The sequence below is a fragment of the Mycteria americana genome, chromosome 1 (genome assembly GCF_035582795.1).
Source record: "Mycteria americana isolate JAX WOST 10 ecotype Jacksonville Zoo and Gardens chromosome 1, USCA_MyAme_1.0, whole genome shotgun sequence".
NCBI lineage: Eukaryota > Metazoa > Chordata > Aves > Ciconiiformes > Ciconiidae > Mycteria > Mycteria americana.
The window spans coordinates 184332236-184359213 of NC_134365.1; the positions used below are offsets into that span (position 1 = coordinate 184332236).

Consider the following 26978-nt stretch of genomic DNA (forward strand, 5'->3'; position numbering starts at 1 on the left):
AAGAAGTAACACCCCTCAGTCTGAAAGGTGCTCTGGAGAGCTGATCATGTTGATTCATGGGGTGGGTATCAGACCTGGACCACAGGGCTGAGGCTTTGCTGGGATAGCCTTGGGAGGAGCCTGGATGGCATGTCCCTTCCTTTGAATCAATAATTTGGGTTCTTCCCTGAGCTGGTTTTGGCTGGGATAGAGTTAATTTTCTTTATAGTAGCTAGTATGGGGCTACGTTTTGGATTTGTGCTGAAAACAGTGTTGATTGATAACACACTGATGTTTTAGCTGTTGCTAAGTAATGCTTACACTAGTAAAGGACTTTTCAGCTTCCCATGCTCTGCCAGGTGCACGGGAAGTTAAGAGGGGGCACAGCCAAGATAGTTGATCCAAACTGGCCAAAGGGCTGTTCCATACCACATGATGTCATGCTCAGTATATAAAGCTGGGGAAGAAGAAGGAAGGGGGGGACATTTGGAGTGATGGTGTTTGTCTTCCCAAGTAACCGTTACGCGTGATGGAGCCCTGCTTTCCTGGAGATGGCTGAACACCTGCCTGACCATGGGAAGCAGTGAATTAATTCCTTGCTTTGCTTTGCTTGTGTGTGCGGCTTTTGCTTTACCTGTTAAACTGTCTTTATGTCAACCCATGAGTTTTCTCACTTTTACTCTTCCTATTCTCTCCCCCATCCCACTGTGAGGGGAGTGAGCCAGCAGCTGTGTGGGGCTTAGTTGCTGGCTGGGGTTAAACCCCAACACGCCCAGCTGCTATTGTGCCTCTGTGTTCATCTGGGCTTGTGGAGTTGAGCCTTTGATGGGCTAATGGTTCCTGTGATGAGTTTGGGAAGAGACAGGTGAAAGTATTATTTGGATTCCAGCACTCACCATGGTCTGTGCTCTTTTGTTTGTGTGCAGATGGACTTTTTAGCACATAGCCTTAAAAGACAGTCCTTTCTTTTAGTCTTGATCCCACTGCATGCATCTCCTTTCCTCTTGTTCTTCATACAGATAATGGACATTGAAGAAAACTTTTGATATGTCCTACCTGTGTCAGTTCCTTTCTTTCAAGTAATTTCTTTAGTGTGTCTGTGTTTAAAAATATTCATTAGAAATTATATTCCTATGGGATTTGAATATTGTTCTGATGATACCACCTTTGAAATAAGCAATCATTTTCTTGGACTACTAGTGATAAAAAAGCACAGCTCAGATCTTTTTGGCACTGCGTGCACAGTTTTTTTGTATTTAAAGTCATGTGAGAACTTCATCATTCACTCGCATATCTTGTCTGCCAAGTGATTATTGAGACAACTTTTCCCTGTGCAGATGCTGTCAGCACTGTTACTGTGTATGTACAGTAACTTGCTTTGCACCTCCTACACTGCTAGAGCTTGTCAGTAGGGTTTGGTTGCTGTACTTCTGAAGCTGCAGTTTTGCAGAGCTTTGTGATGGAGCAGAGTAGTAGAAAGAAACACTACTGTAAGAAAGTTTTAAACTCTACTACAGTGCAAGGGGGCTATAATAATAGAGTTTCTACCAAGGCTCCCTGAGAATCTTCAGACTGGTAAATATAAAATGCTACTGAAAAGTAGTCTCATGGTAACTCGGTATTCACTTGTTGACCATGGTTTACTTTTCACTGTGTTTCAGTTCTGACTTTAAGATTTTGTTCCAGTTGCCTTGCCATTTTTGTCTTGTGGAGAATACGAACTGGCAGAATAAAGTACATGGCTGTATAGATGTTCCAGCCTCTGGTGGAAGGAGGCATAAAGACATAAAAGCTAAAATATATGCAAATAATCCATTGCTTTAAATTCAAGTTTATGAGAAAAGACTCCTCATGCCTTTCATGCTGGGGGAGCTAGTCTTAAGAATGAGAACTGTGTGAATTATATCTTCAATGGCTTCTCTGCTGTCCTAGTTAATTTTTGCTTATCTTTTCTCTCCTCTTCCTCTTTTCTCTCACCTTAAAAACCAAAACAAAACAAAAAACCAAACCAAACAAAAAACCCAAAACCAACCAGTCCAAAACCCCTGCCTTTTGACCAGAAAAGACTTAGGACAGTCTTGGTTATTTTTTGCTAACAAAATAATGGTGTATCTGTGTTATTTCTAGAATTATGCTTACCCTTTGGATAGGAAGCTCTTCCTACCTTCAATGTTTTTTTCCTTTCCAGAATTAACTTTTCTTTTTAGTTACTTTCACTTCTTCTTTCAATGTCACATAATTTTTAAACTTAAGACCACTGTGCAGCCTATATTGTGGTGACATGGGCAGTTCTTTTTTTTTTAGAATTTAGAAGAGAATGGTTTTTAATGAACATTTCTGCAGTCCTTTTGTACTCAGTATTTAATTATTTTACAATTGTTTCTTTTTAGATTATGTATCTGAAATACAGTTTTCCTCATCTTCAGTAACACTGTGCTATGATGATAGGAATACATTGTTGTTTGAATTAATGAACTGGTTAGACATTCCCTGTTATGTTTTTCTATAGTGTATTAAAAAAATTCTGACTTTCTCTTTTGAGTGCCCAGAAGTATTTAATTGCACTCTTATTTTCTTCTCACTCCTTAATGCCTTTGAATGCTTAACTCTGGATAATCTACTCCGAGTTCCATCAGTGCATCAAAACAGATACTAGTTTGGAGAATTCTGAAGAGACTTTACTGTGGAAATACTTTGTATCAAGACCATATGAAACACTGTTTATTCTTACGTTAATTTTAATGTTGGCCCTACAAAGACCTTAAGGGAAAAGTTTGTCCCTTTCAGAAAATTATTGCCCTAAAGCACTGTTCCTGCATGGGTCTGTATGTATTTATTGGTAAAATAAATAAAAAAAAATGGCAGACATCTTCAGAAAAGACAGAAGGTCAAACCACCTGTAAACTGTAGTGACGCTTGGTATCAAAGCTAACTTTAGATATTCCCCATTGGTTAGCCTTAAACATGATTTAAAATGTTTTTGACGTAACATGGAAGATTATTGAACTATATTTTTGCTGTTTCCTCCTCTATGCGCTTGGATCGCCAGCAGCATCAGTAGTAGATTTCATTACAACCAAGCAATGAAATTTCTATTCTTTCTGTATAGTGCTTTCTGTGGACCATGAAATTATTCGCATGTATGGAATATTGAGAGGTATTAACTTTTTTGAAGCACTATCAATGCATAATTCAAAAGAGACGTGTATGTAGAATACCCACACAGTACTGCTGTGCAGGTCTTGTTGTGAATTTCCTTTTTTTAATCTATGGAAATCTTATTTTTAGGTTGCATTGTTTTAAATTATATGAAGTAATTTGTTTGACACATGCTTAAATGTGTTATAATGGTAACATCTCACTTTGTCTTACATGTTCTGCCTGATCAAATGTATTCCAAGAGTGTGCTTCCCTCCTCTGGGACAAGTGGTATAGGATTTGGTGAACAAGGGGACTATGAATATTATGGCCTAATCTGTAATGTTGCAAAACATTTATCACACAGTCTAACATTTAAGAGGAGCTTAAAAACAAAGCATAAACTAAAAATGTGAAGAAGTGAACACAAGTGAAATACCCCTTTTCCAGGATGAACTGGCTCTCATCCCTGAACTGGTGCTGCCCGTTCCTAGTGGAGCAAGAGTAGCTCCAGGACTTCATGGGGTATTTCATGGCAGAGACTGGGGTGGTTCTGCCTGGCCAGAACTGCTATTGCTGGTGCTGTGTGGAGCAGGGGAAGGAAGAAGGGACACTTGGAGAACACAGACTGTAAGGAAGAGGCTGAGATTTTTCGGGAGAGTGGCTAAGGGGTGTAGGGTACACTTCTCTTAAACCTAATATAGTCTCTGCTGACTGAACCATGGGCTGAAAACTGTTATTTCAGCCAAAGTGTCTTCCCCCTACCCTTGCTTCAAGTCTGTGTATGAAGAATCTTCAAATATAATGGTTTGTTTCTTAGGTTATGCCCTTGATAGTGAACAGCGGGGGATGGAGAACCTACTGGCTAGCACATTCTTTGGAGAAGGTGTGCTGCCTTTCATCAGTGCTCTGTGACAGCCATTGTTTGAAGAGAAAAATCTAATATGTTTTTTTTAAGATTCCAGTCTAGTCATTGCAGTTTGCAATCTGGCTTCATCACCCCCATGCTTGCCATAGACTTCTGATTTTAAAGACAGGAAGGGAAATTGCTGTCTGGTCAAGATGCAAGATGGTTTTTGCTACTGATGACTCTCCACTTCCAATGATGTTACCCTCCCTTTTGCTTTTGTTGCATTCTCTTTCTTCCTGGGTCTTGCCTATGTAATTATTCCTGTAGAGTGTGCTTTCCTCATTGCCTGCTGGTTTGATGTGACACTGAAGGGCCCCATCATCCATGCTGAGCTCTTTTATGTTTATGCCATATTAATTTTCTGCTTTTGGATGTTCTACAACCATCTGTATGTGAGTGGCTTACAATCTATTTCTACGTTCTGAAAACTGTTCCTTTTCAATTTTGAACAGGAAGGATTAAAGTCTTTTTGTTTTTCCTCTAAACCTCTCTTCATGGATATCTAATAGTCAATTCTTGCTCTGACTAGAGTGGAACACTTGTACCCAATTTTTGCTACTAATTTTCTTTGCTCTCTCTGATCTTGATTCCACAGATGCTATAATAACTTCACTTGTCATTTAGTTTGGTAACTTTGATGTACTTATTAAGTGATATCTCAAGATACTTATCTTCAAGATATATTGAAGCCTCAGAATATTTTTGCATAGCATTTCAAAGATGTAAGCCTATTGACATGGTTGAAATCTTGTCCAAAATCTCTTATGCATCAAATGCTACCGTAACTTTCTTCTGTGTTGACAAGTGTAATACTGCTGTTCACATCTGTTCAAAAGGCTGCTACAAAGATGATTAAGATTTAGCGCATCTCATTATGTCAGCTGCTTTTTTGTTCTGTTGGTCCTTGCCCATATACATTAAAACACACAAACTCTAACAATGAAAAGGTTTAAAGTTTCACTTAGTAAGTCTTTGTTGAAAAGCTGATAAATTTCTAACCAGTAAAAAAACCCCACAATCCAAACCACTTTTCCAAAGAAACTATTTTGGCTTCTGAAAGGGTAAAGTCAGAGCGATTGTCTTGTGTTGGTGATAAGTCCTAAGGATTTATTCATGAAACCATGAGTGTATCCTACTTAACTTTAATAAAGGAGCTGACGGTTTTTATGCTTCTCCTAAATGAATTTCTAAATAATTGGAGCACAGAAAGCCACTAAGTATTGGATAACATAATCCAAATAAAAAATAAATAGAACAGTGTCTTAGTTATGCTAACTTGTCATTTAATAAAAAGTAGTTTCTTTGCATATCTGTACATTCTATTACAATGTCAGGAGTACAGCTGTTTCAGACTAACAAAAACCATTTTAAAACTATGCTTTTGGTAAATAAGCCTGCTTTTCCATATTCTACATATAATGGTTGGGAAGAAATCTTCATAAATTGGTTCTGTAGATATCTTTTCCTCCAAACTTTCCATAAAATTCTCATGTTCTGCATGATTTCTCCGTAATGTAATGGGATTGTGGTCTGTTAACTCAAGTGCTAAGGCAACTGACCGTTATACTTTATCTGTAGTAAAACCCTTTAAAATAAGACAGTTAAATAACAGGCAAGTTACCACAGAAAAATGAGGATGTTTAGCTTCCTAGGACACCCATCTTAATTAGGATTACATAGAATGGAAACAGTATGTGATATGTTATACCTTTTCTGTTTTCAGTTGGATAGATTTGCCAGTATAAGAATTCCAGGAAGTAAAAAGGAAAGACCTCCCCTGCCACATATGAAGCAGTCACATTCTACAGATTGGTCATCCACACCTATGGATACAGAGGATTTTGCTCCAAAACCCTTGTCGGAAAGAGAAATCATAGCACTGTTTGAAAAAATGATGGTAAGAGTCTTACGCTGATTTCTTTTAAAGAATGACAACACGGCTAAATGACAGGTGGAGCCTTCTTTTGTGCATGTGTTCTGATCTTTACTTGAATTATTAATGTTGTTGTTGTTGTGAGTTGTAATTATGTGTTTTTTAGGGTGTTTCTCAGGGGATGAAGTCTTTGAATTATTTTGACAAGATTTTGCTCCAAATTTATTTAAAATGGAAACTAAAAGTTTCTGATTATTAGAAGTGAGATTATGCAACAGATTTTGAGGACGAACAAGAAATGGGGAATCCTGCTTGCTTTCAAAACAACCTGAAACTTTTACAAAGGGATTTTACGCCTTTGAATGTCACAGCAGGGTGTTGTTCTGAACTTCTTTTCCATGTCACTCTTGCACAAAAAAGACTTAAGGTTCTTGCCTCCAAAGCAGCATTTGTCTGCACATGCAGTCTGAAATTTGCTTGCTTCCTTGGCTGTCATCATTACTGTGCTACAAAAGAGCAGTCACTTGCTGCAAAGATCATGTAGCATTGGTACCACCTCAATAGGTTGAGGTTTTTTGTCATGGTGATGATGACGTTTTGGGCAATTGAAAACTAAACATGGAATGGCCATGAGAGAAGAGAGTGACTGCAACCTGAAGAGCACAAGAGGACACTAAAAGGAGAGTGATGCCTGGATTATTATTTCTTTCTCTGCCTCACAGCAAGTAACAACTAACTCTTGAAACACAAGGGGAATACCAGGGGCTGGGATGTGGAGGAAATTAAATGTGCTATGAGAGAAGTACCTTTATGGAATTTGTAACTTCTGGTACTCAATGTTAGTTGACATTTGAAGATGCTTTTGTAGAACTGTTGAGAGCTATGACTGAGAGATAGGATTCAGGATTTTCACAGTTAAGCTGATGAAGAGGAGGACTAATTTACTGTGTTAACAACTTTTGTATTTGTACTTGTTGTTCTCACATGGTCCATTTTTCTTGGTATACCTCAGTGTATAGGATATTTTACTTCTGTTAAGAAGTTTCACTGTGAATGGTGGTTGCTCAAATGTTAGGAAGTGGGAGAGTTTGTTTTAATAAAACTTGAAGGTATGCCTCCCTGCGCACACTCCCTGCTACATAAGTGTAGGTTGTATTTCTCTACCATCTCACAGAGATTCTGGTAGAGGAGGATAGTGCCTGATGTTGAGAGTATGCCATATAAAATGGAAACTTTCAATAAATCCTCAGAAACCTACTACTGTGTGTCTAGGTAAACAGAAATGCTTATATCCATGGATCCCGAAGCAATTCATTCCAATTTTATAACTTCTTTGCAAAAATATGTTAAAGTAATGATGACATCCTGGATAATTTGAATGCTTTCCTAGTTTCATTGAATAACAAAGCACTTAAACTGTCTTTGATAAACTACTTTATCAGTGTTATTTTAACTATAACATGTAATACAGAAAGGATTCTTCAGATTATCCACACTTGAATGAACTGGAATAAAGCTAGTTTAGTCACAGTAGATTACGTAGCTAATTACATATTGTAGCCTCTAGTTTGCTGTTCTGATCAAATTAAGTGATTTGGGGGGGTAGCGAACGATTTGAATGTTGTAGCCAGGCTTTTAGATCTGATTTTGCACAAAATAAAAATAGTCAATTGGTTAGTACTGAAGGGAGCAGTTTTTAAACTCTGAAGTTTCACTGAATGTGTTACATTATACCTTGGCTTTTCCTAGATGCATACTGCTTCCTTCTCCCAGTCTTTTATGCAGTGCCATCCTGTGTGGTTTTGATGGCAAAAATTATGAAAGAGCTCATAAACCCAGACAGTTAAAGCTAATAATTAACTGTCATTTAACTCTCTTCATTTCTGTTAGTGCTATTAGGAAAATATCCATGTGAAATGACTTATTCTTATTTTCCAAAGAGGTATTGCTGACCTGTAGAATAACTTTAAATGATTTAAGAAGAAATAAAAGAATAAAGTTGAAGTATTTTATAAACTAAGCCACATCTGACGTGCCCCTTGTACTGCTGAATACTTCTAATCTCTATAAATCAATTGCTTTAATGATGTTTCATTTGTTAAAAACAACAACAAAGAAATTGCTTTTTACTGCACACACAGACAGAATATCTCCTATAAATAAACCTGCTGTTACATCTAGAATTATGGAATAGAGTTTGTACTGATAGGTTTCTTACTTCTCTTTTTTTTTTTTTTTTAAATGTGATTAGAAGTTAGATATTTTTTGCAGGAAAAACAAGCCCTTTGTTTTCTCTTTGTTATTTAAGTTCAGAAGTTATTTTTCAGAAAACTTAAAAGAGCAAGTCTGAAGGAAGTGCAAAACTGCTTTAAGCAGAAGAATGAACTTTGCAGTAGTTACAGGCTAATGTGAAAAGCTTTTTTTGTTTGTTTCTTTTCCTTCCCCCTTAGGTAGGATATACATGCATTTCAGTGTTATTATGGAAAAAAAACCTGTGGCATATTGCAGGCAAGCTACTGAAGACGTGATAACTCTGAAAACATCGAGAAAGACCTAGCCATACATTTTTGTGAAATGTAAAATGGAATACTTTGTTTTCAGTGTTCTTACATTTCTGTTTATGTAAGTTTTAAAAATACAATTGAAGTATTAAATAAAATACAACTACCCTTATTAAATATACATGTAAAGTGTATTTTCATTTGAAGCCAGTATTGCTATACAATTGTATCCCTGACAAAAGGAATCTTGAAGCACAGCATTCCGAAGACATTTATTGGAACTTGCAGAAAAAAACAAATTTATCTGGTAATGTCTTGCGAATGAGTGATTTAGATGGCTTAAAAAGTCTCCGTCAAAGTTATTAGCAAAAGTGGTTTTAATATGATTTATAAAAGTGCAACTTAACAAAGTTCGATGGCAAGGTTCACTTTATTAATTACTGTATGGAAGAAACATACACAGGAAAATTGGGTTACACTTGGGTTAAAATGATTCACAGAGAGACCGGGGATACAAAAGGGTATGGAGGACCCTCATGTTGAGTCTCAAGGTTCAGAATAGACCCCCTTGCTTCCTAAACTCCTGATAGAACTTAGGTGTGGCTAGGTCCAGTCTTAGCCTCAGACTTGGACAATCGTTTATGTCTAATGGAAGGAATATAAAGAGTAAGGAAGACCCTCCCGTTGAGTCACGAGATTCAGAGTAGACCTCTTTGCTTTCTAAACCCCTGATGGAGGTTACGTGCAGCTAGGTCCAGTCTTAGTCTCAGATTTGGACAATAGTTTATGTCTAAGGGCTTATATATGCAAAATTTATTGATTCAGTACACAATCAAAGTTACCAAGACAAAATCAAAGGTACCATACTACAAGGTTGCGCGTGATATCAGTTGCTTACCAAAGATCTGCTGTTGGTAAAAGGTGTCTCTGCCTTGAGCAGCAACTTTGAGAGGTGTCCCAGCTCAAGAGGAGATCACCGCCATGCAGCCACGCTGCCTAGCAGGGAGAGCTCAAAAAAGGCTCACTTAGGCTGTCATATTTATAGATAAAGTGGTTGGCTCGTAGTCAAATTACATGTGATAGGAAAGATATGCGTGAGGCTCCTTGTACCCACAACTTTATTTGTTCCTTGATAAATTACTCTTGGAAAAGCCACCTGCTCTTCAGGTGTCAATTACATGATCAGTGTTCCAAGGTCATATGCATTGATGCTCACTGTGCCACTCAGCTTCTTTGTGGGCTCTCAGAGAACAGATCGGAACCAGAGGAGTTCTTGGCCTGGCCATGGCTCAGGCCTTTACCTCCTTTGGAGCCTGTACCAAACTGCTGCTAGTTTGGTTAAGAGGTCCAGTGCATCTGTCACATAATGTCAAGCTGGACTTGATTTTAGTAATTTATAGTATGGGTTGTCATGCGTGTATCTCAACAGATGTGCTGCGTGGTAGTAAGAATAGTCATAAATACATTGTTGTGCATTTAATATAAGGTAATTAATTAAACTGAAATATGAGATAAAATGAGAAATACCTGTAACAAGGTAAGATAACAAATGAAAGGCTAGAGGAAATACTAACATTGTAGTATTTTTGGCAATCTGACTTGGCAATCTGATTTGACAATCTGATTTGGCAATCACTACTTTTTGTGGTTGATTATGTGTTCTTTCTCATCTTAAAAAAGCTGCAGTGACTTTTGTAAGCTTTGATAGAGACAGGTAACTTTATCTTTCACTTTTTTTCCAAATGCTGTATACATACACAAAAAATTTTCCACTTTTTTGTGTGTCTTGGAAGAAAATGATCTCTTTGCATACAATATATGATCCCAACAGTGTTTTTAATGTATGTGTATTTAAGCCCTTTTTTTAACTTTATTTTTTATATTTTAGTATGGATATTTGAGTCCATACAGCATTTTTGGATCACACCAGGTTTCCCATCATGAAGTAAATCATAGTAGTTTCTTGTTTTGCTTTCATCCAAGAAAAGTTAGAAAATGCAGCATACCCTTTCAAGATAATGTCCCTGACATTTGATTTAGTATGAGGCAACTTGCAAAATGTTCAGGAATATGTGTGTCCTTATGCAGTGCTAGAATTTTGGTATGGGCATAAGCAAATAATTTCTCTATGAATTTTTTGATCAAAGGAATGCAATATTTTGAAGAAAAGAACTATGAGAAAAGATTGAAGTATCTGTGGCCTCCTTTCTTCCAGATGGTTTAGAAAAAATTGTTTTGCATTTACTCTCAGATGTAGGAAGTAACACCAATATGCAAGCTAGCTGCCAAGGAGGCAAAAGACTATATTATTATTGCTTGAATGAAAGAACTTTTTACAACATGCACCCTGTACTTATTTGATACTAAAAATATCAAATAATAATAATATAGTGTATATTGTATATACAAATCTGATACTATACATACACTATATAGTATCAAATAAATAATAAAAATACTAATTTAACAATAATTTAATTAATGAGTAATAATACAAATGCATACTAGCCTGAAGTAAGGAACTTTTTCTAGTCCTTAAGGGAAGGAAACAATAACATTTGTGGGGGGAAAAATCCACAAAAATCTACAAAAAATTGCCCTAATTTACTTTGAGGAAGTTCAACTTAAGGGGACAAGCATTTTCTGCAGTGTCTTCTGACACCTTGGATTTATACAAAACTCCAAATATTTCTAGGAACAGCTCTTGATTCTATCTTATTCAGTATGAAAACTAGTGAAAGACAAGGAAACTTAAGTTTCAGTGTGGTATAAAATTTTGGTCTTTAGGTTTTTTTTTCTTAAAATTCTAAGGCTATAAGTTTACTTGCTGTTTGTCTTTGATTTCTGACTAGGTGAAATAGCTTTGGTATCAAGATGGTTACCCACTGATTTTGTAGCATTGCTCCTGCCAAAGCTGGTGGGGATTCACCTCATGAGTCTCAGCTGAAAATAACTGCAGTAATTCTTGCTAAGCTTGGGTGACCATAGTAATGCTGTATGTGCTCGTACGTGTGTGTGCCTTAATTGTTTCTTAAAGCTCTTTTAAAATTTGTTTATTTATCTGGTTTTTTACCTCCAGCATGATAGGAAATGTCATTTCTCACAGATGTGGAACTGATTACAAGGATCAGAGCATTTCTAGGCTGGAATAGTAGAAGTCCCTGTGTCAGACCTGTCAATGAATAGCTGCTGTGTGGCTTTGAATGTGGTTCTGCATCTGCTGTTTTTGACCTCTGGGTTTATGTTGGAATGAATAGTGATGAGGTTTTGATAACAGTTCAAGATGTTGATTTAATGATCAAATCGTCAAGAATTTGGGCCTTACCTATGGCAAAGGTGAATAGACTCTCATGCCAAACCAGATTCTGCTGCACAGGGTTAAGTATTTGGGAACTGAGGAACAGAATTATAGAACAAATGAATATATCATTAAAAAGATCTTTCAAAGAGACCATTTTGAGTACATTTATAAACATTTTAGGAAGTGTTAAGTAATGCTTTTCTGTAGTTTAGTGTGTGTGTGTGTGAGAAACTGTAGGTGATTTCTAAGAAGAGATTATGCTAGTAATGGTTGTGATGCGCTTGTTTATCCTGGCATAGTTGATTTTTTTTTTTTTGGTCTGAGTTGCTAGGGAAGATGGATAAAGATTTTTATGGTTTTGAGTAACATCTAACTTATGAAGAGTTGTTTGTATAACAGCTTTCAGTTGCCCAAGTTCATATTTTTGTGTCTTAATTTTTTAAAATAATTCTCTTATAGCTAAACAAGTGTGTTGCTGGATGACATTTAAAACTATTTTTTTTTCCCCCCTCCTATTCTAGGAAGATATGAATTTAAACGAAGACAAGAAGATGCCATTGAGAGAGAAGGATTTTAATACCAAAAAAGAAATGGTGATGCAATATATTAGCACTGCTTCCAAGTCTGTAAGTAAATTTCTGTGAAGTACACCAAAAATTACTTAATGTTTACATTATTTCCTATTGGAGAGAAAACGTGATGCATGCATGTTACATTCTTTTGACTAACTTTTGTTCATGTTAGCTCTTTAATTCCTGGCACTTAATTCTTGCAAAGAACTGAAGCCTGTAGCAGAGTAGGTTTCATCGATCCTTCTTTCTGAGTGCCATTGCAATAAATATTTTTTTTTGTCTTTGGTTGTCATCACCCTTGTTTTTTGGCAGTGGAGCTTCTTGCACTATGCCCAAAGCAGCCATACAAGGTACTCTGTTGAAGAGGACAGGTCTGTTTCCTCCCCCAGGGTAGTGATTTGTTCCCACACACTGTTGTCTCGCATGTTTTCATAAAGCCCTCAACAACACTTTTTCCTTTCCTTCCATCCCTCTGCTGCCAGCCCACCTATCCCCCTTTCTGCTGTGGGAGATCACTGAAGACTAATTCATGCAGGGAAACTCTTGTCTTTACTGAACTCTGTTCCTACTGTTGTGTCCTTAGTGGAAATGGCATTCACTCATTGTAACTCGGAGGAGCTGTTTCTGTGATCCGTAGATTCAGCTGTTTGATACAGTAGTTCTGCAGACGAATTCAGCTTAGTGCTGGAGCTACTGGGATGGGAAACTCCTTCCCTCGCCCTTGCAAACTCTTTGTTCCTGGCATGCTCTTCCATGCTTCAAGCGCATTGGACTGTCCAAGTGCCTTCTCAATCTAGAGACAATAGTGCACTGCATGCCCAGGGTACTTGGCTAAATTTCGGTGTACCTTGACTTGATGAGCATCATACTGTTTCAGAAAAGCTGAAGTGCCATATAGCTCCTGAATATTACATAGAACTAACCCCATCTCGGGTCTCTCTTTCTACAAGTGATAGTGCTGTAACATCTTTTGATATTTCATACTTCTCAAACTTTAAGGATACAGGTACTAAGCTATATAGTGTTGGGACAAATATCCTCACTTGCAACTGCTATGCAGAGTACCGAGCAGGTTTCATTTAAAGCAGTTATCATTACAAAAACGATTAAAATGAAGAACAGGGGCTGTGCCTCTAATGAATCACTGAAAATGAAGCAGCCTCTGGTGGTCAAAGTGGACTCCACTATAGTCAAAGCTTCATCGTTGACCTCAGTATCAGGGTTTCTCTTTCTTAGAAATACAGAACTCTTTTCCAATATTCACAAAGTACATATCTCTTACTGATGCATCTAGAAATTATGCTAGGTTCGGTGGGGCTATGCTCAGGTGCTTATTTATGTATAGAATACCGTGACCTACCTCTGTATGAGGTAGGTCATGAGATGTTTAGAATGAATCTATCACTTCAGGACTCAAAGTTACTTAAAAGTAACCAGAGTTCTACTGACATGCGTCATTCAATACTCATTCATTTCACTCCACTTTGCTTAGAGACTTCTTAAACAGTCGGCCGAAAGCATGCTTCTGTCTGTATATTCGTCTGTAAGTATGCTCTTACCATCACTCTCTAGGACGTGTTCAGGGGCTCCCTGCAGAAGAATTGCTAAGAATAAACAGTCTTGAGGTTTGGGGTACTAGTACTACTTACTGAAAATTTGAATGATAGCAAAAATTGTATGCTTGGAAAAATTCTGCTCAAGTACTTCAGTATTCTGCTAGTACTTTCTTGTTTTCTTGTGATGTATAGTGTTTAGATGAAGCCTGATTTCTTCCCTTAAAAATGTTATCTTAGAGATGTATATCGCATGTTGTTTAAACCATCATGGCTTGGAAATCTTGAATGAAATTTGTGTCTGCTGTGGTGTCATGTCTTATTTATCAGGAAACAGTTGGAGAAGGGAAAAACAGTTGTGTTTAAAGGCTATTATGTGAGTGTGAATTCTCATCTACCAAAAGCAGTGTGGTTCTGTTTGTTGTTAGAGATTGTTATGGCCGATGTATTTTCTGTGTTTTTGTAGCTGTTTGTATGTATTAGGATTATTTGAGGTTAGAAACAGTGTCACATTTTTAAGTGCTATTATAAACACATACAAAGGTGTTCCAGCCCAGAAAAGTTTTAAAAATCAATTTCCATATTATGGAGTTAATACTCAAGTGGAAAATAAAAGTAGCATTGCTATAAAGTTACTCTACCATAACTTTTGCTGTTCTGTATGTTGAACACACACAAACTGCGTTTTTAAAGTGAGTTTTCTTCACAAGATTTCGTTTTTGTTGTGCAGCTTACTCCCTTGTAATGTTTTAACTGAATTAATTAATGCTGACTTCATACTGCATCTGCTCACAAACCAGTTGTTCTTCAGTTGAGCAATTAAATTTCTAGAGGCACTGATGCCTCAAGATATTTCCTGTTTCTCAGTTAACTCGAGCATTTTGAACTTAAGCAGCTTTTCCCATGCAGAAATATAGCTAATATAATCAGTTTCACAATTGGTACCAAATGTAGCGCTCATTTTATTTAAGCACTGGCAGATGTATCATATTCTTATTATGTTGCAGAACCTTGGCATAATGATGAATAAGTGGTACTTGGTACTATGGGTACGTTGTACAGACATTCACAGTTTATTGGCGTCTTTTGCATAGGGTCGTGTTCAGGTGGGGAACTCAATCTGAAACAGGGTGGCTGGTTACTGTCTGGATGTTGATTCGAGTCTCCATTGCTCGTGACGCTGTCTTCAGATAGGTCAGATAGACCCTCTGAAATGTCATTCTAGTGAATTCTTATAGTCTGTCTGGGCTCTTGTCCCATGTGACCTTTCCGCTGCATGCATTGCTATTGATTATATTAAATTACTTCCAAAATGTCTTCTAACCATCTTAACTATGTTATGTCCTATCCATATGACTATCCTATATGACTGTTTCTGCATCAAAAGAAAGCAATTTTACTCACTATAAGTATCTTAGTTATATCCAGCTTGGTCAATTTTACAGCAGGAACTGCTGGGGGAAGTCACTGGAAATGACAGATTCTCCACCCAGGATATTAATCCATATGCTTAGGCATACAAGTAGGGCTTATCAACTAGTCTATGCACAGCAGGAGCTGCCAGGAGAATTTCTGGGACTTTTTAAAATTTCCAACTAGAGAGCTCCTGTAACATTTAGTGAAATACTTTGTCATGAAGGCTGCTAGGAGTTTCATCATCTTGTCTGTAGTCAGTCCATTATCTCATTTATACAGAGACCAGCTGGGAAGATCCAGGATCTCATGAGGAACTGTATATGCTGCATATGCATACAGGCACGGCCCCGATCCCCTGTTACACCACTGTTGTAACAATTTCCTCCGTATATCACAGCCATAACTCAAATTCCCCTGATTGTGCCTCAAGGGTATATATTGTCTAGTCTTAAAATATTTGGGGATTATTGTAACAGGATGTATGTGCGCAGTACATAGCTCTTGAATAACCAGACAGAAACCCTTGTTGTCAATTGCCCTTATCCAGTGAATTTGTAGGGTCTTGGGCAACTCATGTCGTAGTAGCTTTTACCTTTCATGTTTTATCAAGTCTGATATTTAGTTCTTAATGTTATGAATGCTTTTTAATTTTGTTTAGGATCTTCTACATTTGGCTTGGAGATTCTCTCCAGTTGTTTTTTCGTTCCTGTTTACATATAGCTGTGTCAAAGCTGTAGGGGAGCTCAGCTTTCTTGTCTTGTGGAAGTGCAAGCACATATACCGTCTTGGTGAGGAGCATAAATTGTTTATGGAATAAGTTTGCCAACTAGATGTTTTTTGAGGAGGTGGTGTTCTGTTCCTGGCATTACCAATGCATACAGTTAACTCTTGGACTCAGATAATATCTGAAGAGATTAAAGTAAGTCCCTTTGCTGTAGGGCCTTTCTGACTTGAGTATTATGTGGCTATGAACTAAACACAGAACATGCAAGAAAACTGAAAACACTGAGTTTCTTGTTGTCTGTGGGAACATTTATTGTTATGGATTTTTTTTTCTCTGGGTTTCCTAGATCTCTAATTCTAAGGCTTCCCCTCAACCCTCATCTCTTTCTGGCCATCTCATCTACTTTTTTGTGGAACATAGTTATTGAAAGTGACTCTCATATTTAAGCAAATAGTGATCTCCATCAATTCCGAGGCATGTTTGGAATGACATTCCATGTACTACATGTGGTGTACCAAAATACAGCATGAAATGCTATATTTTCAGTGTGGTTCCTGGCAGTAGTCTGTTTTTTGGCATCTGGAACATCTGTTTCTCAAGTCTGAGGAAATATAGTTGGAGCAGAGAGGTAGTATAGCCCCAAATAGCCCCCCAATGTTCCCTTATCACAGAGTCATAGAATAGAATGGTTGAGGCTGCAAGAGGCCTCTGGAGATCGTCTTGTCCAACCCCTTATCTAGTCCACTTTTTAATATCTCTGATAGACAAGACTGTACAGTCTGCCTGGGCAACCTGTTCCAGTGCTTGACCAGCCTCATGGTTAAAAAAACCAAAACAAGGTGGGAGGGGGGAAGTTTGTGTTCATGTCTTATGTTTAACCAATTTCCTGTATTTCAATTTGTACCTCTTGCCCTTTCACTGATAAGGTTCCCCTGAGCCTTCTCTTCTTGGGGCTAAACAATCCCAGTTCTATCAGCTTCTCCCTGTAGAACAGATGCTCCTTTAATTGTGTCCACAGCCCTTTCTGGACTCATTCCAATATGTTCATGTCTCTCTCATGCTGGGGAGCCCAGAACTGGACACAGTACTCCACATGTGTCTCACCACTGCTGAGCTGAGGGGAAGGATCACCTCCCTTGACCAGTTGGTGATGCACTTCCCTATGGTCAACTTGTCATCCACCAGGACCCCCATTTTTTTTCCTACAAGCCTACTTTCCATCTGGTTGGCCCCAACATGTGTTGGTGAATGGGATAATTCCTCCCCACGTTCAGGATTTAGCATTTCCTGTTGTGGAACTCCTCTTTTCTTGTCTGTTGAGGTCCCTCTGAATGGCAGCACAGCAGTCTAGTCTGTCAACCACTCTTCCCAGTTTTTAACTTCAACTCTCTGCTAGAAACTATTTCATCATCTTCTACTTCAGGGGGAGAAAAGTGTATTTTTCAACACTTCTTGAGGATCTACCAAAGTGAGAAAACAACTTCTGTATGAAGCTCTGTATAATAACGTAATGAGACTGCCTCACCATTTACAGTGGATAATTTCAGGCTATTATTGCACTGCAAGCCACTACATAATTGGGTATTATTTAGTAACTCTCTTTAGTGCTACATGACAGAATAGTTGTGTTTCTGCTCTCAAAAAAAGGAGTCTTTCCAATGGATGAAGTCAAATGTATGTTATATACCCCATCGTATGCATCTTTTTTGGAATTTAGATATGTTCTGTAGAAAATATATCTATCCTTCTTCATGTCATAAATGAATATTAGGTGGAGTAGGCTTCTTATTTTCCACCGCCTACAAATTTTGTCTTTGCAGCTACTTAAAAAAAGGGGAGGAGGATACTCTTAAGAATAAGGTCAATGCCTCTTAGATTTGCTGTTTCAATTGCAAATTGTAGAGCTTCATTACTTCAGTAAAACCATTGCTTTGTTTAAAACAATGGATACTATATAACCTTCGGAGGAGTCATTAATATATTGAATTTATTTTAAGTAACATTTGACACTACAGATACAATGATGAGGCAAAGTCAGTGTCTTTTAACCTATATTGCTTGGAACAGAAAATATTTTGTTTGCATAAAACTACTTTTGCAGTGCTGCATTAACTTGCCATTGTATTTTCCTTTCTATCTCCGTGTTTTCCGTGTCCCCATTTGCCTCCCCACCTGCCAAACAGAGCAAAACCCAAAAAGTAAGGCAAAATCCAAACCTGAAGGTTGAGTAAGTGTCCTTATATTATTGCATCAATAGTCATATTTGTGTTGCACTGCATTCTTACAGGTGGCAAATACAACAAATGAGCAGCTGGGATTTATCTTTAGAACTTCAGTGGTTCTAAAGAAGCGTTTTTTTTCTTTTTTAAAAATTTTTTTTTAAAGCTCTTTTGCTTTAGCCCTTAGAGCCAAAGCTAGTCTGTTTTTATAATCCCAGTCTCATATACTCCTCATCTGAAGGACCTTTAAGGGAAAAGCATTTTACAACATTATCTGCAAGAACTCCAGTGACTGCAATAACATCCTGAGTACTCTTCTGGTGTGCTGGTTCTTCCCTATGTATTCTCATACGACTACAGTCACCCTTCTAGATACGTGTCCTGTGATCACTTCAGAGCACCTCAGAATTTTTTTTTTTCTTCTGTTGAGTATTGAAAATTATGATGTTTGCAATGCATAAACAGAATCTATTAATTACAAAAATTGTATTTCACCGAGTGTGTATGATACGTTTCTACATTTGATGCCTGCTGCTTTTGACTACTTATTATAAATCTGTTCATAAATTGACAAAAATTTGGTCAGCATTTAGCATATATAGTAGATGGACAACAAACAGCTACAGATTTAGGACTAAAGTATATATTTTTTTCCCCTGTTTTTTCAAGGAACAGAAATGAAGGTTAGCCATTAATAATCTATTCAAGTTCTATATGTGCCAAATAAAAAAATGAATGTATTTTCTGTATTTCAGGGAAGTCTCAAGAACAGTCGGAAGATTTCACCCCAAGAGTTTATTCAGGAATTAAAATCTGGGTCAACAGATGAAAGACTAGTCACTTGCTTAGAATCTCTCCGTGTGTCCTTGACTAGTAATCCTGTCAGGTAACATCATTAACACATATTGCAGAGATTAATCATATTCTTATTTCTTAATGGATTAAAATTAATGGATCTGTAGATGTGCATGTTTCAGGGTTTTCCAGTTAGTGAATGTGTATGCATTAGTGAATGATTGTACCTTTTTTCTTTTTTCTCACTGATTATGTATCTTCTGTAGATCTAGTTTTCAGTAGATTTCACTGATCTGTACAAGATAATGCTAAGAGAATGTAAGGCAAGTGTAGTGCAGAGCAGTTTGCTTTGTTTTCTAGTGCTAAATAGTCAAAAGTTTTTGTCATTTTTATTTTTGAAATATTCTCTTAACTCTTTAATATTTTAACTTACTTTGTCATGGTGATCAGTAAGGGGAGATAGACACCTTGGTGTAAGTCTGTTAGCCAGAAAACATATATATTTTTAATTGTGTGCTCCTCCTTCTGTCCATTGTGCTTTAGGCTTTCTTCCTTGCTGCCTTCTAGTGATTTTTTGCTGTATCTGTGGGGTTTATCTATACAGAAAAGAGCACAACATTAGTTTACCTGTGCTTTCTTTCAAAAAGGCTAACTCTTCAGTAATCATAACTCTAACACTGATATCAGTCTTTATGTTTAATTTTGATTTGATCCATGCAGCTTGATTTGAATATGCTGGCTTTATTTTATTAAATTATACTTTTTTCTATTATACTCTATTTATAACCTCTTGTTTCAGAGTTCCTATTTAAGCCAATGGTTGAATACATGATTTTGGATAACCGTTTTGGGTTTAGTTTGAAATAATGCAAATGAAATGTTGGGGATGATTATGATGGGACATGATTAAAAAGGATTAGACAACTTTCTTCTTGCTGCATCTGGCTTGGCAGAGTTGTTGATGTGGGTCTTCTGTATGGGCTTTTGCTTCTTTCCTTCTATTAATTTGTTTTTGAATTGGATTGTCTTATTTAGAATATGTAATGGTTCACATGGGAAGAAACATGCTTTATGTTAACCTGAGTTCTTCTGACAGAGGGTTTTAGAGAAGTTATAGTTCCTCCATGAATGTGAAGCTACTTTTTGATATAGTATTGCCTCCTCCCCTTCTTTATATTAAAAAAAAAAAAAATGCAAAAAAACCAACTGACAACCCCAGAGGTTTTTTTATTTGCACTTATGTTGATTTAACAAAGAAAACTTTGCTTGTTAGTACGCGTCTGGAAATAGAAACACAAAATGTATGAAGTGTGTGACAACTTAAGTGTAGAGCAATCTCTCCTCTCTGTTCTTGGTACGACTGGATAGTTTTGTCTTTTTGTATGTGATCCCCTTTGCTGCCCCTTTCCCACACACTAAGAGAAAAGTTAATCCCCCTCCCCCAAAAAACCAAACCGAACCAAACCCCATGATCTTGGTGAGGTGCTAGTTCTGCCTGACAGCACGATACAATGTGACAGCAAATGAAGGGGTGAAGAAGATGGAGAAATGCTATCAGAATAAGGAATGTGGAGGCCAGCTATGAGAGAACAGTGTTGGTCTATACTTGAGACATTTGATAGAGAATGCAAGTTGGACTATGGTGTTGTAATAGAGCATCTGATCAATACGAGAAGTCTGGTGATCAGAATTATCTGGAAGAATGAAGTACAGAAACTTAGAAGTTTTACAGCAACTAAATATTATGAAATTTTGGACTAAGTAGATTTTTGACAAATGTTTCACTTTGAGAAAGGAAAGGATTAGCAATCTGTAGGTATATGTTATGAGTACAGGGAAAAGAGCAAGTGCTTTTGTGCATGGACAAATGGAAAAAGGAATGTTTTCATCTTCATAAGCTTAGTGTATTTTATGTCAGTCCTTCAAAGCATGCTAGAAGGGTATGATGCATTGTTGATATCCAAGTATTGCATTGATACTTTTGAGAGATGAGTTTATTTAATTTATTGGTACAAATAGTTCTAGATTGCAACACTGGCTTTAACTTTGTTCAGTCAAATATAGACTATGGTAGGTAGAACATTTGACAGTTGAATCTAAGTGCTAACTTGATCATAATTTATTAAAATTTAACTTCGATTTGAAGCATTAAGCAGAATGTAAGAAACAACATAAAAGAACTTGGATTGGAGTGAAACTTATTAAGTTAATGGCTATACGGCCTAAGAATAGGTCTGAATTTTAGAGGTTTGAATTGGAAGGAGAGTGACTGTGGCTTGCAAAAACACCAGAGAAGAGGTATTTAAATAGGCAGCAGTTTCATTAGGGACGGGGACCGGAATGGAGCCCCCATAATCCAGGGGGAAATGGTTAGTGACCTGCTGTACCACTTAGACACTCACAAGTCTATGGGGCCTGATGAGATCCACCCGAGAGTACTGCAGGAACTGGCAGATGTGCTCACCAAGCCCCTTTCCATCATGTACCAGCAGTCCTGGCTAACTGGGGAGGTCCCTGCTGACTGGAGATTAACTAATGTGACACCCATCTTCAAGAAGGGCCAGAAGGAGGACCCGGGGAACTACAGGCCTGTCAGCCTGACCTCGGTGCCGGGGAAGCTGATGGAGCAGATCATCCTGAGTGCTATCACACGGCATGTAGAGGATAACCAAGGGATCAAGCCCAGCCAGCATGGGTTCAGGAAAGGCAGGTCCTGCTTGACCAACCTGATCTCCTTCTATGACAAGGTGACCCGCCTAGTGGATGAGGGAGAGGCTGTGGATGTTGTCTATCTAGACTTCAGTAAAGCCTTTGACACGGTTTCCCACAGCATTCTCCTGGAGAAACTGGCTGCTCATGGCTTGGACGGGTGTACTCTTCGCTGGGTAAAGAACTGGCTGGATGGCCGGGCCCAAAGAGTGGTGGTGAATGGAGTTTACTCCGGTTGGCGGCCGGTCACAAGCGGTGTTCCCCAGGGCTCCGTGTTGGCGCCAGTCCTGTTTAATGTCTTTATCAATGATCTGGATGAAGGGATCGAGTGCACCCTCAGTAAGTTTGCAGACGACACCAAGTTGTGTGGGAGTGTTGATCTGCTGGAGGGTAGGCAGGCTCTGCAGAGGGACCTGGACAGGCTGGATCGATGGGCTGAGGTCAATTGTATGGGGTTCAACAAGGCATCCTGGCTTGTATCAAAAATAGCGTGGCCAGCAGGACTAGGGAAGTGATTGTGCCCCTGTACTCGGCACTGGTGAGGCTGCACCTCGAATACTGTGTTCAGTTTTGGGCCCCCCACTACAAGAGGGATATTGAGGTACTGGAGCGTGTACAGAGAAGGGCAACGAAGCTGGTGAAGGGTCTGGAGCAGAAGTCTTATGAGGAGCGGCTGAGGGAGCTGGGGTTGTTTAGCCTGGAGAAAAGGAGGCTGAGGGGAGACCTCATCGCTCTCTACAACTACCTGAAAGGAGGTTGTAGAGAGGTGGGGGTCGGTCTCTTCTCCCAGGTAACAAGTGATAGGACAAGAGGAAATGGCCTCAAGTTGCGCCAGGGGAGGTTTAGACTGGATATTAGGAAATTTTTCTTCACCAAGAGGGTTATCAAGCATTGGAACAGGCTGCCCAGGGAAGTGGTTGAGTCGCCATCCCTGGAGGTATTTAAAGGACATTTGGATGAGGTACTTAGGGACATGGTGTAGTGGTGGTTTTTGGCAGTGTTAGGTTTATGGTTGGACTTGATGATCTTAAAGGTCTTTTCCAACCTATATGATTATGTGATTCTGTGATTCTGTGAAGGCCAAGTGCAAGGTCCTGCACTTGGGCCACAGCAACCCCATGCAATGCTACAGGCTTGGGGAAGAGTGGCTGGAAAGCTGCCTGGCAGAAAAGGACCTGGGGGTGTTGGTTGACAGCTGCCTGAATATGAGCCAGCAGTGTGCCCAGGTGGCCAAGAAAGCCAATGGCATCCTGGCTTGTATCAAAAATATTGTGGCCAGCAGGACTAGGGAAGTGATCGTGCCCCTGTACTTGGCACTGGTGAGGCCGCACCTCGAATCCTGTGTTCAGTTTTGGGCCCCTCACTACAAGAGGGATATTGAGGTGCTGGAGCGTGTCCAGAGAAGGGCAAGGAAGCTGGTGAAGGGTCTGGAGCAGAAGTCTTATGAGGAGCGGCTGAGGGAACTGGGGTTGTTTAGCCTGGAGAAAAGGAGGCTGAGGGGAGACCTTATCGCTCTCTACAACTACCTGAAAGGAGGTTGTAGCGAGGTGGGGGTTGGTCTCTTCTCCCAGGTAACAGCCTGGAACAGGCTGCCCAGGGAAGTGGTTGAGTCGCCATCCCTGGAGGTATTTAAAAGACGTTTGGCTGAGGTGCTTAGGGACATGGTATAGTGGTGGTCTTGGTAGTGTTAGGTTTATGGTTGGACTCGATGATCTTAAAGGTCTTTTCCAACCTATACGATTCTGTGATTCTGTGATTAAAAAAACCTCTACTACTTGTCCATGAATGCATTTTAGTCTACAAAGCAAAAGAAGGGTCACAACCAATAGAAAATAACAGGTTCTGAAACAGTCTTCTGGTGTATTGAGTGGTGCTGAAAAAGACTGTTAAGACAGACCTCACTAGGCTTAAACAGAGCATTTTAAAATAGTCTTAGGAAAAAACTAAGTTCTTCCGTAGAACGTATATACAAAAATAGCAAATATGTAACAGCGGCACACTGTTCTTCATACTAAACTTTTGTGGAGTAAACATTTTTAAATCATGTACCCTTCTTTCTAATGAGTAACAACAGTTGATATTCATTGGATGCAAATATTGGTGACCTTGATTTTCCTATCAGCAGCTAGATCTTTGAGTAAGAACTTGCTTTGACACATAAGTACTGAACTCCACTCCAGCTGCTATAAATCCATGATTATTTTTAACTCCTGCTTCATATAATATGGACAATGAGAGATAACTGATGAAACTTTGGGATTTTATTTTGTGTGTGTATAATACCTAAGAATAAATTTATGCTTTTTTAGCAGGATGAGAAGTACATTTAGATTGGATCTAGCCTGACAGTCTTCACGTTTGTGTGCTGTCATATTTTTGACAATATATAATTTAGGTTTTTTTGCTGTTTTTCCAATTACTGTACTTTAATCAACTTTTTAATCTTGTTGACATTTCAGTTTCTAATGCAAGAACTGCTTCTACAACATTGTTTTCAATTAGTCGTTTTTGTAAAATGTATTTTTAGTTCACAGAGAAAATCGGAATCAAGTGATATTGAGTAGTTTGATGCTGGTACTTAGGAAAATATATTAAAATCTATGCCTTACTGCAAAAAGTATTATTTATTTTCCATCAGTATAAAAAGAAAGCCTCAAAAGGAAAATGTATCCACTGATCTTGTTCACTATTCTTCAGGTAAATAAATGGGGTGTCTTTACCTCACATTTCCCAACACAATTCATCAAAACTGGTTCAGTGATCTAGCTGTACATGGTATTACAGATAACTAGTTACCTACAACTATTTCTTCTCCTTTTGTTTAATAGTTGCAACAGATTTAGCTCTTTTCATTAAGAGGACATTTTTAATAAATTGAAAATAAGGGCACTGGTAGCTTGGTATTTTGTCAGACTGATGAAAAGCTGAGTATTTGCTCTGGATAGTGTAAGTAATCTTTATTCTTTTGTGGAAGCAGAGGAAAGGGCAGTAATAATGCAACAGTATTTTAGGCACTTGATCATTCTCAGCATCCTCAGCTGCTGGATGTATGACAAAGTGGCTGTGCACAATTCTGTCTAATACAAAATGTGCTAAGAAAAGTCTAGTAGGATCATCTTTAGGTCAGATATGGCCAGTTATACCAAAAATAATTGACAATTATTTGCCTAATCTGTTTCAGAATGTAACACTCATCCAGGAAGGAGAAAATCTATTTTCATATATATTTACTTTTAGGGGAAAAACATATAAAAGCATCTGAACTGGTTCTCTCTTCCTGTAATTTTAAGTCCGTTACAGTTCTGTATCTAGTAGATAGGAAGAACTGTTTAATCCCATCCTATGATGGGATTGGAAGTACTATGTATTTTAAAAGAGTTATTGCATCTCCCTTGTGTTATTTCCAGCAGAATAGCTTATTATTTGTCACTAGTAAGGTCCCACCATTATAGGAGTATCTAAATATTCTGGTTACTATTCAAAAGTGATGATAAGTAAATTTTACCCAATGTGCACAATGGTGTGTAAATAGACAAAACAAAGAAAGCAATGGAGAAGCTATAATGCAAGTAAAGTGAATGTTGTAATTTTTTTACTAATTCTGATCAACGTCTTGATGTTGAACTGCTGATATTGCAGAATGGATGCTTCCTTTTTATGTAAAAGACTTTATTTTGTTAATACGTTTACAAGGAATTTCTTCAGCTTAAGCTTTTTTTTAAGTAATAATTTAAAGAATGCACAGAAACTTGGTAGCTACACCTGCAACAGAATCCATGTGTTGATGATGAAGATGGTGGAAAGTATTACATCTTCATCATGCTAACTGTATCTGTTCTAGATAGGGATGGTTTTGTAATCAGTTAATAGGTAAAAGTAATACACTAATTTTAAAAGTGGAAAAAGTATGGAAGAGTTATTAATTATGAAATAATATTCTGTCTTGTTGGCCAAAGACAATAATAAGAGATCCAAGGACTTGTCTTATGGCAGTAGCATGGAAAGTTGACTAAAGGTGTCAGGAAATATTCCTGCCTCTTATGGAAAGAGAAGAGTATTCAAGTACTTGTGAATTCATTCCATAATTGAATATTATAACTTCACCCTTTATAAAAGGGATTTCCTAAGCAAATAGTCTCTACAGTTTCTCTGCTTGTATGTGTTTTTTTGTTGCCTCTGCAGCCAACTTCTCCTTCCTCCAGGGGGATTTTGTTAGAAGTTTGAAGTTTATAATATCTGTGCCTTACACAGACAACGAAGTCTAAAGAGCAAAATATTCCTTCTGTTATGACTATGAACGACAGTGTTGTCGATGAACTTTAGGGTTGGGTAGTTGAAAAAACATAATTTCAGCAACACCAACAGCTGCTATCAAAGGGATGGCTGCAGTACTGCTGTCAGTCATGCAGTTACTTGTATTTGATATCAAGGGGTTTTGAGCAATAGTAAACAGGACTGTGAAGCAGCTGTCTCACGTAGAAACAACATGCCCAGGTTTAACCTCACCAAAAGATAGCTTTGGCAATAGCTGAAATTTTAAATTTTTGTTGTGTTCACTTGGAGATATTTGTATGGATTAATATCTCAGGCAGCCACTTCTGTAATTCCTTTAGGCTTTTCCTTCCTTCTCTGCCATTTAGTTAGTTTCTGATCTTTCCAGGAAACCCTAGAACAGTGTCTAGTAGAAATTGTTGTTTTTCTTCCCTTCCTTTGTGAGGGATTTTTAATTACAGTTCTGTGCCAAATAATGTATAATTGTTAATTTAAAAATTAATTACTGAATTTAATGGCTACTGTAATTTTAAAATCTTTTTTTAATTTAAGGTTATCTAATTGTGTCAATGAGTGAATGGAATGTCTCTTGATCTTCTATTGAGTAAAGAGTTGATTTTGGGTTTTAAAATGATCCAGTTATACTGCTTTTATTTATGCTGACAGTTTTCATTCATTCTAATTACTCTTTGAAATGTCAATTTTTTTAATGTCTTTTTTCTTTCTCCCTAGCTGGGTTGAAAACTTTGGCCGGGAAGGTTTGGGGCTGCTGTTGGATGTTTTGGAAAGATTGGTTGAGGCAAAAAAGTAAGGATGATTTCATATAAAATTGCCAGCTTTTCTTAATATGTAAACAGCATTTAATTACACTACATTTTTTATTTATTCAGCCAGGACAAAGTTGTGAAGAGGAGTCAGCATAAGGTTATACAGTGTTTGCGAGCCTTCATGAATAATAAGGTATGGGATTTTTAAAAATCTGGAAGTCTAAATTACTACAGTTCAATCAGATACTG

General features: G+C 37.9%; 1 protein-coding gene across 4 annotated transcripts in view; it reads left to right on the forward strand.

Moving 5' to 3' along the window:
• The window catches only part of DIAPH3 (diaphanous related formin 3), a 249115-nt gene that overhangs the window by 17800 nt on the left and 204337 nt on the right, over window positions 1–26978 (forward strand). For all 4 annotated transcript variants that reach the window (XM_075488665.1, XM_075488675.1, XM_075488656.1 and 1 more), the window contains 5 exons: window positions 5751–5924; window positions 12224–12328; window positions 18942–19072; window positions 26695–26769; window positions 26853–26922. In XM_075488665.1, the coding sequence (XP_075344780.1) occupies window positions 5751–5924; window positions 12224–12328; window positions 18942–19072; window positions 26695–26769; window positions 26853–26922 (555 nt within the window). The remainder of the gene's footprint in view (window positions 1–5750; window positions 5925–12223; window positions 12329–18941; window positions 19073–26694; window positions 26770–26852; window positions 26923–26978) is intronic.